Genomic DNA, 18478 nt, shown 5'->3' on the forward strand with positions numbered 1-18478 from the left:
CTATCTCTGCTTGTTATTTCAATCTTCTCATGCGGTATTTATATTTCTTGTGAAAATTCTTCTCAAGTATTAATGTCAAGTACTTAGCAATGCAACTTGTTCAAATTTAATTCTGATACTATTCTTACATTTATTATCATGCTCTTATTATTATTCTTTAATAATTCTTAATTTAAACTTTATTACATTATTACTTTTACTTTTTCTTACGCGTTGCGTATATTTTACTTTTCCATACATATTACACTTTTTTATTATGTACATATTCTAATTTCCTTAATGGAAAAGCCTCTCTGGAAGGCAGGTCAGTGTGTTGAGTTAAGGGGGTATTCTACTGTAGAATTTTGAAAAATTCGAAAAAAAATTTTTTTTATATTATCAAAGTTTAGTTATTCAAAAATATGTCATTAAAAGGATTTTTCAAAATTATTATTATTTCCTGAGTTATATTTGTTTTAGTGACGTGGCCTCGGTTCGGGTCAGACCGAGTCTCAAAACTTTGAACGCGTTTTTCTCGAAACTACTTTTTTCGAGCTGGCGGTAACGATATCTCGAGTTCTAATGAACCGATTTACTTCAAATTTGGAGAGGATCTTCTCTATACATCTCTTTATCGTATGGACCTTGCCCAAAACTATAACTTTTTATTTAGTATTTTTAAAAAATTCGGAATTGTTAAAAAAACATGAAAAAAAATTATTTTTTTTTCAAACTGCCGCCATTCAAACAAATTTTTTTCTTTTAACATATCCAAGGTTCATACGATAGCGGCATCTATAATAATTAAGAATCCATTTATTTTTTATGTTTCGGATCACCAGGAGGGTTGGAATCATGCACGCCAGGACACCCTCTTTTTTTTTTGAGCCCCCACTTTGACTGCTCATAACTTTGTGAATTTTAATTTTTTTTTTCTAATATTTTTTTTGTGTAATAATAAAATATCACCAAACAAATGATAAAAAAATCGATGGTAAAAATATTATTTGTTTCCTTTATACAGCGCTTCAAAAACCAGGCGAAATTCATACCTCTAAAGTAGAATACCCCCTTAAACTGCAACTCATTCATGGAAGTACAGAGTCAAAGTCTATTTGTTTTCAATACTACACAGTTCCATCTGCACTAATTTCTTCTATACGCAGTACAGGAATACGATCGGAGTACCTCTTATTTGCAAAAATCATGTAATCGCTACAGAACGCTGCATATACACATGTTGCAGCAATGCCCACGAAAAACCATTTTCGCTTCAGATCATATTTGTGATCTATGACGTCAAGTAAAAATATGTTACCATACTGCTTGAAACCGAAATAAATGTAAATACATTCATTCACTTTTTCTCTACTTTTAACATTTAAAAGAAAAGTTGAAGTAATTGGTATACGATCAGAGTACCTCTTACATGCAGAAATCATGTTACCAATGCAATGCAGATATACACGGTCATATACATATTTTGTAGGAATGAAATGCAGTTTTAAATTGGAATCATATTTAAGATCTATGACCTCATGTGAACATTTGAAATCATACTGCTCGATACCGAGCTGAATGTATTTGGTCATTTTTTTGTTACTTATATCATCGATGAAAAAACTAAAGTGATAGACATACGATCCTATAGTACTTACTAGAGGCATGTTGTCACTTCAGCTATGTCCTCTCATATACATATGTTGCAGCAATGAAATGCAGTTTTAACTTGGGATCATATTTGAGATATATGACCTCATGTAAACATCTAAAATCATACTACTCGATACCGAGCTAAATGTATTTAGTCATTTTCTTGTTACTTATACACTCGAAAAAAAAAGTAAGTGATTCGCTGCCTTATTAAAGTACAACCAAAACGCAATATCTGCGACAACATATGCAGATGCAAAACAATATATCGTGCGCAAGTACTAGTAGTTCTGGTTACGAGTATATTTTATCGTAATCTATTTTAGTGCGGCCACCGAATGCGCCACTTGCTCTAATTTTATTAATGGGCTCTCAGAGATGTATGCGAATAATAATTACTGACAGTGCTCGCTCGAATCCATCATATGATCGATGGCAGAGGGCGACCGGCGAATACTGAACAAATAAACTTATGTTACCTCACAAATAGAATGTTTGCCTAATTAATCACTGGCTATATATTATAAAGCTACTCGATCGAACTCTCTAGGGTTGCAGACAGATATTTAAGGGATAATTGGATACCCGTTGTTGACTTTTAGATCGAAGAATATGCAAACAGAAACTTATCTTAACGAAGAAATTGATGGGCTAGGACAGAATCAGCACAGATTCAGCATAGAACAATAACCAATAACATTGCTTGTTAGTACTTGCTTTCCCTTACAATTTGTCGAATATTGCAATATTAAAAATCTCCAATCATTTCAGATCAGAAATCAGAATCTGTCTAGCATTTAAGATTTATAACGTTACTTCATTTATTTTGAAAATTTTAAGACCTAGGGCCACTGTTGCTAGTTAACATTGCTAAACAACTAGAATAAATACGTTCAGAAATCGAATTCTGGGACCGATTCTGTCGCATAACAGACAAGGCAAGGCCATGTTATGGCATGTTATGGCAAGGCCATTTTACGCTGCAACTTCTATACATTTTGCTACTGAATCATACTGAATACTGTCAAAATGCCACGTATTTGCTGTGAATTCAAGCGTTTCACACATAAACTGCAACGTCACTCGTTGTTATGAACCTGAGTCATAAAAACCCTGTTATCTAACATCGTTTTTGTGACTTTTGTGCGGTTTCTAGGTTATGTTTTCTATCTGACAACCTAAAAAAATCGCCTGACTGCACAGCAATCACATGGTTTTTGTCAATATTTAGTATGAAAAGTAATTCATAACATGGCCTTGCCATAACATTGTTCTGTTATGCGGCCCTCTGTCTAATATTTAGTATTTGGAATGTCATGTGAAATTTTTTACAAATTATATATTTAGCACCATTGCTATTAGTTGTTATTTTTAGAGAACTTTTATGCCTTCATATGAATTAAAGCTTCTAATAATTAAAAATGAATTTTGTTAATCATTGACAATATTTTAATGGTGAATGATTACGAGTCAGAAATTATAATATAAAATTATAACATTTAATATTTGTTATGCCACGGTATATATTTTGCAAATTATAGATATTAGAACAATTTCTGTTGAAGAACTTCAATAACTGCTAATTAATTAAAACTCTTATTATTCTATAATGATATTTGAAAGACTAATTAAAACGATCAGAAATCAGAATATGCCAAGTATTTAGTATTTTTAACATCATGTTATAAATTTTGTAAATTATAGATTTTAACACCATTGCTATTAGTTGTCATTGTTAGACAACTTCAATACATGCTAATGAATAAAATGAAAGCTCGTATAATCGATGATTTTTTTTAAAATGAATGAATATAATATGGAATCAGAATCTGTCCAGCATTTAATATTAGCAAAGTTATGTTATACATTTTGTAAATTATAGATATTACCACCATTGCTGTTAGTTGTCATTGTAAGATAACTTCATATGAATTGAAGACTTTATTAATCGATGAAAATGATTTAAATGCGAATGAATACAATGAAATGTGGTCTTCTAATTTGATTGAAACAAAAACGCATGTTATTAAATATACAGAACATGTACCATATATCTTATACCACTATGAAGGATACAAATATTAAGTTTTAAGTAATTACACAACAACTATGATAAAATCAACATTTTGAGATTTATATAGAATACTAGTTATATGAAAATATAATTATGATGCGATAATAAAGTGGCTTTTCAAGGTTGATAGTTGCACTCGTACATCCCTTCAATACTTGATGTAGTATCAGAAGAAAAAACTTCTGACCACCTTATATGTATACATCAAAATTTTGGTATCAAAATTAATGCCATTTAAAAATAATTCCGTTGACCATACATACTGTGATGGTCAGTTTGCCCCAAATCTTGCCATATAAATGTTTAAAATCTCTCTGAAGAAGAAAGCAAAACCGCATATAAGCCGTATTTAAACATGTACCATGAATAGTATTAAAGTATTACCTCCAAAGGAATAGAAGACATGAAAAAGTATCAGAGCTTTGGCGAAAAAATCTTACAAAAACGTATGTGAAGCGAATACAATAAAACTTATGTGAATTTCACACAAATCCAAATGAAATCCATGTATCAAGAAATATGCATAAAACTCTCTCAGGTGTGTTGGGATATCACACCGGATTTATATGACAATTTTGGAGGTAATCTTCTTCCTTGTATTTGAAGGAAGAAATATTATGCGACTTTTCATATATATAGACTTTTTGATTTTATATATCGTGTAGATTTTGAAATGTATCATCCTATAAGTTTTTTGTTTCAAAATATGCTACAGGAAATTAAGAACTAGCCTATAAATCGAGTTGTATAATTTATTTTATTTGTTAATTTGAGTCGTTTTTCTAAATTATTTAAACACGTTTAAGAAAACTTAATAAAAACAAGTTATAAAGCAAACAAAGTAAAAATAAGCAAATATAACTAAAATTTATATTTTGTGAGCAACCTGTGAGCCAGAAGCGTCTCATGCTTATTTTCGATCCGGCCCTCATTTAACGTAAATATACAAAATTATGAACATCAAAATAATAAATAGTTTTTCCATATAATGCTGAACAGATTCTCATACTCGTTAAATTAAACTCAAAATATTAAATTGCCAAATATTATTTTGATACAGTGTAATTGAAGTTTTTTGCAACTTTTAGGATGACAAAATACGAGTATAAACATTTGACTTATTTTTATTCTCAGATAAACTCTTAATTCTGTATGAAACATTCCGATAATTCAGAAAATCTTAAAAACAGCACTATCATAATATCTGTTCCATACTTAAAACGTCCATATTTAGCTCGGATTTAACCCTTTCCCTACGAGAATGTTTTCCACAGAAATGACGCTGCTGTACGAGCCAGCAGACCGCCCAAGTATTCATTACACAAAATGTTTCAACATTTTTTAAATATTATCAATAAAAACAAATTTGAAAATTAAAAATTACATTTCAAAGAACTAAAAAATCACAATAACAAATTAGAATTTTTAATCATTTAACCCAGAGTGATAAAGATTAAAGTAAAAGTCGAGACACTGAATCGTCGTATTATATAAAGGCGACGCCCATAGCAAAATGGTTAACTACAGAATTACATATAATTAGGTATGATTACAAAATAAATATATGATTAAGTGGCCAATTCTCAGATAAAATAGAAATGTTATGTTAATGCTATGTTACGGACCTATCTTCGTATGAGTCGGTAGTAACAAACTATCAAAAACAAATGCGGGCAAATGATCGCAGATGCAGACAGACGATCATAATTGAGAATCTGCCGAACATTTAATATTTGTAATGTCATATTATATATTTTGTAAATTATATAAACATTGTTGTAAATAAACATCAGCACCGTTGCTGTTATTTGTCATTATTAGAGAACTTCATTAACTGCAAATTGATTAAAGCTTTTAATAATCCATAACCATATTTTAAAGGCAAATGAATATAATCAGAACTAAACGTTGTAAAATACATTATCCATGTATTTGCTGTGCGAACAGGCGTTTTACACATAAACCCTAACTTCACGTATATGTTATCAAAGACTAACCAAAACCTTGAACTTACGATAATTGTTATTTGCTCAGCAAATACACAGCTTTTTCGTTCTTTTACATGAAATTTCTATTTTATTCCAAAATTAGACTCAAACTTAATGGTTTTATAAAAGTTTTATAAAAATACTCGTACGTACTAAACGTCTAAAAACATCAAGAAATATTTTTTGTCGATTTAAATGTAGTCTTTGCTCCAAAGCGTACAATGACCTAAGACCTAATGTCAGTAGAGTAAACTCATAAAATTTTGTGAAAAAATTATAATATAGTCCCCTAATCGGACCACATTATCTTTATTTAAATCGACAAAAATTTTGAATAAAAACATATATTAATTAATAGCTATTAATAATTAATAGCTATTAATAAATTCATATTTAAATTTATATTGAATACATAAAACAAATAAAGAAGGAAACCGCTACCACCACATCTTTGAAATTATAATTAACCGTATCACAAATATTTGAAAATATTCCTAAAGACAAATAACACAAATTCAAATTGAGTTTAAAATGAGTACATTTCGATGTAAATGCCCAAAAACTCCAAGAAATATTTATTATATTATGCATAATTATAATTATGCAAATATAATTGCAATATTTGCATCGAAGAGAACGATGGAACTTATCCATAAAGTAACATCAATAAATTAATAACTATATAGTATATAATAACGCGCCCAAAACTAGGTCTCATTTTTTATTTAAATCTATCTAAGATTTTAAGATAATAACAGATATTGATTAATAGGTATTAATAAATCATATTCAACACGTTCATGCCGGCGATGGCCACCGGTGACCACGCGCCGTCTCACAGCATAAACATATCAAAATCGGCCCCGGCGTGAACGTGTTAAATATATGTTGAAATATAAAATAATATTGATGTAAAATATATATTGAATACACAACCGCTACCACCACATCTTTGAAATTATAATTTACCGTAGTACAAATATTTGAAAATATTCCTAAAGACACATGTAATAACGCAAACTCAAATATGAGTTTATAATGAGTAAATCTCGGTTTTCAAACAAAAATACATTTTCAAACAACAACCCATCACCTGTTCGGAAGAACCTTGAAGCAGATACGCATTTATTTCACCGTTTATTATATTCCGGATTCCTTAATTTCAGCTATTTATAACCGCTCGTATGAAACATGTTTACTAAACAGGAGTATGGAAATAAATTTCAGTATTAATAAAAATCAATATTATTCGGCAGCTACTATTTATACACACACTATTCGACGTGCGCCATGAATTGTTTATTATTGGAAAATGATTTTGAACGCTGTTATTAATAACAAAAGAGCGCCTATTAAAGTTGTCAGACGCAAATAACGGCGATAATTGCGCCTGATTAAACATTTATAGATTCGTGTTTGCGTTTTTTTCTCATTTAACTATTCAAACTTTTTGTTATTCATGCATTCGATGTACATGATGATGAAACTCGTGATATAAATGCAGAGAGCATATAATTAATATTTGCACAGGATTATATGTTAATTTACATACTGAGAAAATATAGTAACTCAGAAATATAGTAACAGAAATCTCAATTTATACGCAAAGAGTTGGATTTCGGAAAAGTAAAGAAACAAGAGCAGTATGAAAGTGAAGTAATTATCTCAAAAATCTTGATCTTGCCTGTATTTAAATATTCAGCAAAAAAAATCATCTTTCTAAATGTAGGAACATCAAACCGCTGATTCGGCGAATTGCTTTCAGTTTAAGCTAATTATTATTCATTCATTTATTTTTTAAACGGATGGCAAAATAAAATTAAATAAAAAACCATATTTTTTAGCCCGCAGAGTAGCTCCAAAAAGATTTAAAAATTCAACTATAATAATACGTAATTTAAATTTCGAAGTAATTATTAACACTAAATTAAATATTAACTAGTGGTGCATGGCATTTTTTTATGAAATTTTGAAATCAATATTTTTTGTCTTCCCCAAAAACTAAATGATCCTTCACACTATCAACACAACTAAAATGTTGTTTGAATCATTTAAATCAGACGCTTCGTTCTCTCAAAAAACTGCATTTTTTAAACTTTTAACTCAGTATCTCCGAAACCGTTTGACCCATCTTTGCCAAAAACTAATTAACACGTCTTCCCATCATTAAAATTGAATCATTTCTGAATCATTCAAATCGGATACTCTGTTCTCTCAAAGCCTCAATTTCTATTTGCTGCCCTCTTTGTTCCGTATCCGAAACGGATGGACCTGTCATTGTCAAAAACTAATCAGCATATCTGCCTATGAATAAAAATCAGTAAAAAGAATTTTTTTTGAATAATTCAAATCGCTTGATCAGTGCGCCCAAAAACGTCGACGAAAAAATGTATCCATACATACACACATACATCCATTTTTTTAAGGTATGCCAAAATGTTCAGAAACCTTCAAAACGTAAAGATATGCAAAAATTTTCATTTTAGTTTTTGGACAAATACAATAACTTCTTTTTCTTAATTACAATATTTGTTACAACTGCTAAATATTTTAACATCCAGTAACAGTAATAAACAATAACATAATTTTATAATAAAATAAAAAAGAGTACAAAATATAGTATTTTCATTGAAATGATATCCGTAGTATGATGAATTAATATAAAATAAAAGCAAATAATAATATAATAAAATTAATAAATAAAATTGATACTAGAAAAACAATAAAGTGGAATAAAAATAATAAGTAACAGATAATAATTAATATAACAAAATAACAATATTAGAAATTATAATAATAATAAGACAATAATAATAATAAGAAATAATAATAATATAATAATAATAATATTATTATTAATATTAATGTTAGCATTTACAAATTGCTATTTATGAGATCATTATTTATGATTATTACTTAACCCTACGGGAAGTTATTGATGTAAAGAACACATATATTATAAAATGTAATGTATAAAAAATAATATATGAGCCGATTCTGCCATAAAATAGACGAAAGTTATGGCAAGATATCATCGATTTTTTTGACATTTGTGCGATTTCTAAGTTAGGTTTTCTATATGAAATGTCTGACTGCACAACAACCACATAAGATTTTGACAGTTTTAATAATACTTTAGAACTGTTTACACAACATAGCATTAGCATAACATTGGTCTATTTTACGACAGAATCCCTCTAATCTAGAAACCGCACAAATAAAAAAAAAGATCTTAGATAACAGGATCTTTCTGACCCAGCATCATAACATACAAGGTATCTGTGGAATGCTAACAGTTTATGTGTGGAACGCCTGAATGCACAGCAAATATATGACATTTTGAGAGTATTTAGAATAATTCAGTAGCAATTGTATGCAAGTTTAAGCGTAACATGACCTTGCCACATAACATTGGTCTGCTGTGCGGCAGAATCGGTCCAAAAGTCTATTTATCATCTATACACAGTACAAGAAAATGATCGGAGTACTTCTTATTCTAAAGGTAAATGAATTATAATATTTTACATTTTCGAATTTCAATATTTTATTTTAATAACATTTTCCACAATTAAACTATTATCTCAAAAAACGATCCCCATAGGTGCGGCGCGATGTGCGTCAGTAATTTTTTCACGGAAAATGTACTATTCGAGCGTAAATGACCGCCGGCACGCATGTCGTTAATTCATCATAATTAATTTCAAATCTATCGTGCATACGGGTTACGTTCGGTTATTTCGAGGCCCTCGACATTGTACTATATATAATAATCGGGGGCTGATAATTCGATGCCGGTAAATTCGAAACTTCAATTCTCTCCATGTGCGTCAGCAACCACTTATTGGAGTTGGGCTCTACGCTCTACTCCCCGTGTGAGCGATTGAAAGAGCATTCGGAAAAATTGAAAGAGATCGTGAACTGACGTAAATGCACTGAGCTCGTAAAATAATCATTCATTGTAGGAAAGAATCGTTGGCGGAATGTCGAGCATATTTAATGACCATCGGGGGAAAAGAAAAGTTCTTTTCTGATCTTGAAGTTAGCGTGTTTTATCATAGTACTCTTAATAAGAACATTTAATATTATATATATATATATATATATATATATATATATATATATTAGGGTGGTCCTTAATATGGACATTTTCGAGTTTCCTTGCTTCCAGGGGCTCAAATGGTTTCAAATTGATAAAAAACAATTCTATGAAAGTTTTAGCTCTTAATATTGTCGTAAGTTTTGTATGAAAATAACATGGAAAATTTTTCAAAAATTTTAAAAATGTTTTTAGATGTAATTTGGCAAACAAATGAATGAATAAAACTCATTCATTTGTCGCTAAGTTATACCTGAAACATTATTTTTAATTTTTAAAAAAATTTCCATGCTATTTCCATACAAAGTGATTGAATTGCGCTCTATCTAAAAGACATAAAAAATGGATGTATGTGTGTATGTGTGAATACAAATTTTAGTCGACGTTCTCGGAAACACCGATCAACCGATTTGAATAATTTGAAAAACATTCGATTCGTATTGATAAGGAGACATTCTGATTTGTTTTTGGCAGGCAGGTCTAGCCGTTCCAAAGATACGGGGCAAAAAGTGCCAAAAACGGTAACTCAGTTTTTAAGAGAACGGAGCGTCCGATTTTAATAATTCAAAAAACATTTCACTTGTATTGAAAAGATGAAGAACGGTTATAAACTCTCAATAAAAATAACTTAAAAAATGTCATGTGGCGGTCAAAAATGTTTATTGGAAATTTTTGAAAAATTTTCCATGTTATTTTCATACAAAACTTACGACAATATTAAGAGCTAAAACTTTCATAGAATTGTTTTTTATCAATTTGAAACCATCAAATTATCAGATATTTTATAGAGATTTTATATCTATAATTTCAAGTAAAAACTATTTATAATATATATATATATATATATATATATATATATAAATATAATAATAGTGTAATTTCAAGCTGGTTGATGTGGGTATTGAATATACAAACCGCGGTTGTAATATATTGAATATATTTTTTTGAAAAATGAGTTTCATATTCGTCCGAAAAATATTTTTATTACAAGCTGTAAGTAATGGTATTGCCAATATTAATACCAACTCATAAATCTGTAATAGTCTAATAAAATTAATCTTTGGCACTCTTAGATGCTTAAGTTTCAATAAATTATTCATATATCTAATATCGGCGGCTAATAAATTACGTTGTCTGCAAGAAATTGAACATTGTGAAGTTTATCCATAATTGTATTCTATTTCAAAAGTGGATTTGTAATGATACTCGTATATTGGTTTTTGCAATGTGACATTTGATTCTGATTACTATGAAGAATAAAGCAGACAATCCAATACAGTACACTGCGTCGTCCAATTGCACTATTTATATAGCGGATTTATGTAATGGGACAAAGTAAATGAGAAATAAAATACGATGTTTTATTTCAGATATTCTGAATTTAAGTTAGATTATTTGAAATAAGTACCATGGAACTATCGAAATAGCAAGTACCAATTTAACAATATAGGAAGAAGCTAACCTTAAAAGCCAATTCTCGAATAGAATTAAGATGTTGTGGGTCTATATTCTTATGAGTTGGTAGTGACCAACTGTTAATGTATGTATTTGCTGCGCGATTAGGCTTTTTACACATAAAACAAACTACGTTCGTTACTACCAACTCATACAAAGATAGACCTGTGAAGTAACATATCCATAACATTTCTATCTTATCCAAGAATTGGCCTCTTAAAATAAAAACATAAGATAGTATTGCATTAAAATTCTCATCTAAATCTGATAGACTGAAGAAGAAACTTCAATCGTGGAGTAAGTTACAGTGCAAAATCCAACAAGAGCAATAGTTCGAAGAGCGAAACTAATGGAGAATAAATTTAAAAAATCGATTTATCAATCAGGAAAGAATTGTCAATTAAAAAAAGATTGCTGGGCTTCTACCTTGGCACGCCAAGGTAGAAGGTGTACCAAGATAGAAGCCCAGCAATATTTTTTATTCACAATTCCTTCCTAATTGATTTATCGAAATTTTTGAAAATTATTCTCTATTTGTTTCGATCTTTGAGCTATTAGTTTCGTTGGACTTTTTCACTGTAATTTACTCCATTAACATTAAAAAAGTTTGAGAAAAATATTAATGAACACATAGATTTTTGTCGCTTCTGACTGCGATTATACTATTTGACAAAATAGTTTATAACAAAATATGTTTGGCCTAGTAAATGATTAATAATCGATATCATTTGACCAATAAGAACAATCAAAATTCGAAGTAAAAAATAGTATATGAAACAATCAGTCGTCCTAACAATCGTTTTGCAGCCATTGGGGTGCAACGGGGTATCCATTAGACAATAATCCTAAGATTGCAACCTTTATCTATACGCAATTAAGTATTAATATACTGTAAGATATATTTAACGTAGTGACAACACGCTATCACCAAATATACTACAATTAGTAATAACAACATTACCATTTTGAAAATATAGTAAATGCTATCTAACCAAAACAACGACAGATTTGGTATTTATTGATAAGGTCCTTATGCCATGACTGCCTGAGGTGGAAGAGACCCTGAACCTCAGTGATAAATTCTATTCAGGGCTGAATTTTGTCGCTGGATTAATTTTAATATTTAACGTAGTAACAACACGCGTTCACCAAATATACCACAATTAGTAATAACAATATTACCGTTGTTGTAATCGTAAATACTATCTAACCAAAACAACGACATGTCGGTTACCATTAATAATTCCTTATAAATTTTCTCTAGGCTAATTCTGAAGTCATTTATTCCATGGGTTTTTTTCGACAATAATAATGTATAAAATCTTACCTTAAGTGATGCCATATCAGAAACACTGCGATGTGTCTGGATAGTTTCGAGTTGGTCCAGACACCAGTCAAGTTCTTCAGCCGTATCCGCGGCCAACCTGATGTAGGACTCATCGTTTGGGTTGAGTCGTGGTAACGGAGCATTGTTCGATGACCGACGGGACCTGAATTGAAATAAAAATAGAAATTTATTATGAGTGTTACATTGAATCATAATTCTATAGAATCTAAAAATATTTTCAATGTAAAAGATAAAATCTTACCAAACCTTGATAAAATAAAAGGGCACTAAATAAAAGCAAATTGGAACTGCTTGTACTCATAATCAAGTACACTATAATTTATTCAAAATCTTATATAATTATCACTATACCAAGTTTCAAAGGAAAAAATGTACATAATTATGTATCGTTGTAAATCAATAGCAAAAGGTCAGATTTTTTTTCTAATATAAATTACCATCTGCCTCATATTAGACATGTGGTAATTAAAATGATGCAATTGTTATACATTTCAAATATAGCCTCAAGTGAAAATGTCAACAAATACAGAGTATAGTTAATTAGTCATAATTGGATTAGACAACTACTGAGCTGCCATTCATTCAAAAATCCATATAATAAAGTCAAAACAATGCATTTAATTGTACGATTTACGATTTGAGTGTCATCCTTGCGCAGGGTATTGGATTTTAAATGGTTATCTCAGTAAAGTAAAACTTATATTAATTAATAGAAAAACGTAAAATTATCAAGATAACATATCAAGATCTTTAATTCCACGATCAGACTTCAATCCTCCAAATAAAAACATTATTAATATAATAATAAAAATAGTATTGCAGTTATTAAGCATTTTTGTCATGACAATAATATCTCTCCTTATTCGATCATTTGCTGTATTTCATACTTTTCCATTAAAGATGTAATACTCGATTATACGTTAAAATAAAGCGTTTTCTTATTATTGAAAACTCAAAAGTTCAAGCAAATCAAAGGTATTGGGATTTGAAAGGTAATTTGCATGAAAGCTTTAATGAAATCCATCTAAAGTCTTCGCTTTAATAATCAATCACTTTCAAACAACAAATTATCAAACTTTGAATTTCACTTGACGATTTTAGATTCAATCTATTAATGATAAGTTCGAGGAAATGAAGATAAATGTGATTATGGAACTAGAAAATTCTGATAATTATTTTCTACCGTAATACATTGCAATTTCTGCTTTGAATAATCCTTAATCCAATATAATTGCAAACAAAAAATCAATGAAAGGCAAAATATTTTAATTTTGACCAATTTTTTGTATGAAAGATATTGTGATGAATAATGATTTTAGTAAAAATTACAAAAAATGGTCAAAATTGTTTACCTATTCAAAAAAAATATAATACAAAAATAAATCTATAAAAAATATTGGATTATTTTTTTCTTCTACGATTCTTTTCTTTGCACAAAGGCTATAAGACAGTAAAATAGTGTTTGATAATTCTTCGTAACATAACAATACTTCACAAAAAATTACAATTTCAACCATTTGATAATATTTTATCAGCTACTATATATACCTACGAAAATTCTGTTGTATAGTCATCTCATCGAATAGTTACTTGGATTTTGATAAATTTTGCTTGGCCTTTAACTGGCCTTTCATTATGCATAAAGCGGATAATAAAACGGTGTTTATATTTGTATAATTTTATTGTGGTCCAAAATTGGTTGACAGATGGTATTTATTTATAAGGTTCGTATGCCATGACTGACTGAGGTAAAAGAGACCCTGAATCTCAGGAGTCTCGTATTTATACGGTTCCAAATAACGGTACCGGCTTGTTATTAATGTCCAGTGAGGAATTTTGTTCAGGACTGAATTTTGTCGTCGGACGCATTTTAAAAAATTGAATAAGTTATTGATTAGTATATTATATATTAATATTAGTATATTAGTATTATATAGTATATTAGCAGAGTTTGGTTAAATCAAAGCCATATTTATAAAAAAACTAAAAATCTATGGCGTTTGCCTTTGTATATTTTTAAAAAATCAACATGCATCATCGATCAGCAGGTATATAGCAAAGTTGAATTAAATCAAACCAAAATTTATCTGTAAAAATATCCGGAATACCGGAAACCTTTGGTGTTTTCCACAGTATATTGCAAAAAATCGTACCGAAAAAATTAAATAAACTTCACTTGTTAGTGGTCTAGAGGCAGACAGTAAAAAAGCCAAATCGTATTTCTAATATGGGTCATCTTTTACAAAACGTACGGATTTTGGGTAAAATAAAAAATCACATTTTAGAATTGTCTGAAATTATTTTACAGATATATATATATATATATATATATATATATATATACTCGTATATATACGAATTTCAGAATCTTGCTAAAAAAAATTGTTTACGTGAATATTTACGATTGAAATATAAACAATATAACAAACGTATAGCTAAGGTCAAGTTGAAAAAAATGTTTTGTTACAAAATAACGATTCTCTGAAAAAAATTTTTTTACAACTTCTTTTGATATTCTTTTTTTTAAAAAAAAATAATATAAATTAAAAACATAAATAAAAACATCTGAATTTGGGGATGAACGTAGTACAAACTGATAAGAAGTGTAATTAAGAAATTACACTTCTTATCAGAAAAATTCAAGAAAATCGGTTTAGTAAAAGATGAGAAATTGTGGGTATCGTATCTTATCGTATCGAGAAAGATATTTTCGAGAAAAACACGTTTCGTGGAAGAAGGAAGCAGAAGCAGTTTACCGTTGCGAATAGCTATGCTTCTTAAAATATTTGGAATTCTTAAAAACCTTCTTGTACACATGTTCTAGAATAATTAAACTTTGACAATATCAAAAAAACGAAACAGAATCAATTTTTTTTAACAAGAATACCCCCTTGAAGCAAAGCTAAATTCAATAAACTTCATTGACAAAGTTAGGACAAATAAAACCAGTAATTTTAGATATTTGTTTTTTTTTGCCAAAATATAATGACGGTAGAAAGCGAACTGTTGACCTTTCAAAAATATAAATCAAATTTTGCATTCATAGAATGCAAACCCCGACATGAATAATAATTCACAGAATTATTATTAGGTCTGAAGCAAAATTTCGGACTTGGAAATTGTATACATATATGGAAATGAAGTTTACAGAATCAGCGTTCCCCTTAGCTGTTGCAATTATAATTTTAATACGCCATTACAGATTCATGATGATGTATCCAATTTACATATACGGCTGTTATGATGGAATCATTTACACAGAACTAATCTGTCAGTGTTAATGATATGCTCTCATTAATAATTAGTAGAAATTTACAATTGCTGCTGTAACAAATCTGGTAATAATTGATGCAGTTTCATCTCGATAATCGCGTAAATATACAAATACGCATACGCGTCATCAATTAAAATAGCACTATCAAATATTTATATTAAGAGAAATTTCTAATTAATTAGTATTGAAATAAAGTTTATTTACATGAAGACATTTTGAATAGTTGTATTGAAACAGATACTGAAAATATAATAAAACATTAACATTTGGTACTGGCTATAAATAAAAAAATAAATACATAAAGAACTCTTCATAATTTGTGGAAATACTTTCGAATTTTCTACATGGGCAGCACGTGATGCAATTGGTAACTTCTTTAGGTTCCGCCATGCGTGCAACCTGATACCACGCAGTAGCTATATAGATTTTCACTTTTTTTAATAGCGATCAGAATTTAAGGGGGTATTCTAGTGTAAAAATTAAAAAAAAACGATTTTTTATTTATTTCATATTTTCAAAGTTTAACTACATATCTAAGAATATGGGTACGAGAAGGTTTTTGAAAATTTGAATTATTTTCGGAGATATAGGTATTTTACTGACTCGGTCTCCATACTGGTTTGGCTTCACGCGAAACTTTAAATGCGTTTTTCTCATAACAGACTTTTTCAGTACTGTTGACACGATTTCTCGAGTTTTAATCGACCGATTCACTTGAAATGTTCAGAGAGTCTTGTTTATAGACCTATCTATAGCCCTAACTAGAATTATCTCCAAATTCCAATTTTTACTATTTTTAAAAAAATCGAGAAACCCAGAAACACAGTAAATAAAGCACTTTTTTTTCAAACAGTCGCCAATTTGTAAAAAAATTTTTTTTACTCATCGCTCGTTCGGGCGATTGCGACATCATTGTAGATTAATAATCTTTTTATTTTTTGCATTTCCGATGGCTAGGAGGCCTAAATCATGTCAAGACTGAGGTGCTAATTTTTTGAGACCACCCACTTCATCAGCTACCAGTTTTTACAATTTTCAACTTTTTTATTTTTGATGATTTATTATCATATAAATAAATATATATATATATATATATATATATATATATATATATACGAGGTGTGTTCAAAAAGTACCCGGAATTACTAATAATTAAATTTCGCGGGTCTGGAGTGTCTGATTGTCAAAATTTTTTTTTTATTGTGTTGGTATACATGCCCCTAAAGTATGATGAAATTTTCAGCTATATTCACTGTTTACTTTGTCTGTGGTAGTCGCTAAGGTTCGACGTGTTTTTCTGAGCTCGGCGATTTTTACAATGGAAGAATTGAAAAGTCAAAGAATTTGTATTAAATTTTGCGTAAAAAATGAAATAAAGTGTTGCAAAGTGCAAAAATTCACCACATATGGCTCCGTGTGACTTTTTCCTATTCCGAAAGTCGAAGAGACCCATGAAAGGACGGCGGTTTTCCTCGATTGAAGAAAATCGCTGAGAGTGCTCAAGGACATATCAAAAAGTGAATATCAAGGGTGCTTCGAAAATTGGAAAAAACGCTGGCATAAGTGTATTATATCTGGGGGGGACTACTTTGAAGGGGACCACATTAATGTAGACGAATAAATAAATATTTTTTTGAAAAAACGAAAATTACGGGTACTTTTTGAACAGACCTCGTATATATATATATATATATATATATATATATATGTGCGCATCACGAGTGTTACCATATGTATTTACTTTTAACTTAAATGCCATCTTTATAGATTTGATTATTGATGCAGATGCAGATGACGATTATTGATGATTGATTTCTTTATTGATGCAGCAATACCAGGTAAGGAAAATTCTCATTTGAAAACATATTGCTAGCTGTATTTCTGATAAGAGAAAACGGATCAGACTGCCCGAGGCGAGTATTTTCTGACTGAAATCCCATAGCTCTAACCATTAATCCACGGCAAAGCCTTTCTCAAATATATAGATCAAAAATATATTTCCAAGTAAGAATAGCCCTCTTGGGCATCATTGCAGACAGTTAAAAATTCATCACACAGGAAAAGAACAACAATAAGTAAAAATTTACCATAATCGACTATCAATGATCACGACAACATATATAATTTTATATAATTATATATTGACAACTGCTTCTGATAGGTGTTCACAAGCATATAAAAAAATCTACATATTTGCGTAAAAACATCAATGGAAAAATTCCGATGTGTATATAGTCGCAATAGTATTTAAATGTGTAGTTTTGGAGGCTTCCTGTGACCTATTCCTAAAGTGAGGCTATGGACTCCAAATCAGAAGTTCTAAACACGCCTCGGACAACCTGATGTCTAGCAGTATTGAAACGGGTTTCCACTTGAAATTATAGATGATAATATGTTATCAACTAAAAATAGCCCTCACCAGCATTGCTACATTAATAAAAAATCATCAGTATTACAAAAATTGTAATAATAAATCAAATGAAGATAGGACAACTGTTTAGTTCGCCATTTATAACAAAAAATATATAATATAAAAATGTGAGGGTTTTAGTAGATTAAAAATAGTTAGTTCATAGAGAAAGGTTGGCAGACCAATATAGCTTTTGCCTGT

At 29.6% G+C, this 18478-nt stretch overlaps 1 protein-coding gene across 3 annotated transcripts in view; it reads right to left on the minus strand.

Moving 5' to 3' along the window:
• Positions 1–14241, minus strand: part of LOC113378027 (cAMP-specific 3',5'-cyclic phosphodiesterase-like) — a 171002-nt gene extending 156761 nt beyond the window's left edge. For 2 of the 3 annotated variants that reach the window (XM_026618526.1, XM_026618527.1), the window contains exons 1-2: positions 14142–14241; positions 12573–12735 (exon numbers count right to left, since the gene is read on the minus strand). In XM_026618526.1, coding sequence (XP_026474311.1) covers positions 12573–12735; positions 14142–14167 — 189 coding nt within the window. In that variant the 5' untranslated portion in view covers positions 14168–14241. The remainder of the gene's footprint in view (positions 1–12572; positions 12736–14141) is intronic. The other variant, XM_026618525.1, reaches the window with a different exon arrangement.
• Between the last annotated feature and the right edge of the window lie 4237 nt (positions 14242–18478).

This window comes from Ctenocephalides felis, unplaced genomic scaffold (genome assembly GCF_003426905.1).
Source record: "Ctenocephalides felis isolate EL2017-DRISC unplaced genomic scaffold, ASM342690v1 CF-g0.4_SCAFFOLD_01886, whole genome shotgun sequence".
NCBI classification, from domain to species: domain Eukaryota; kingdom Metazoa; phylum Arthropoda; class Insecta; order Siphonaptera; family Pulicidae; genus Ctenocephalides; species Ctenocephalides felis.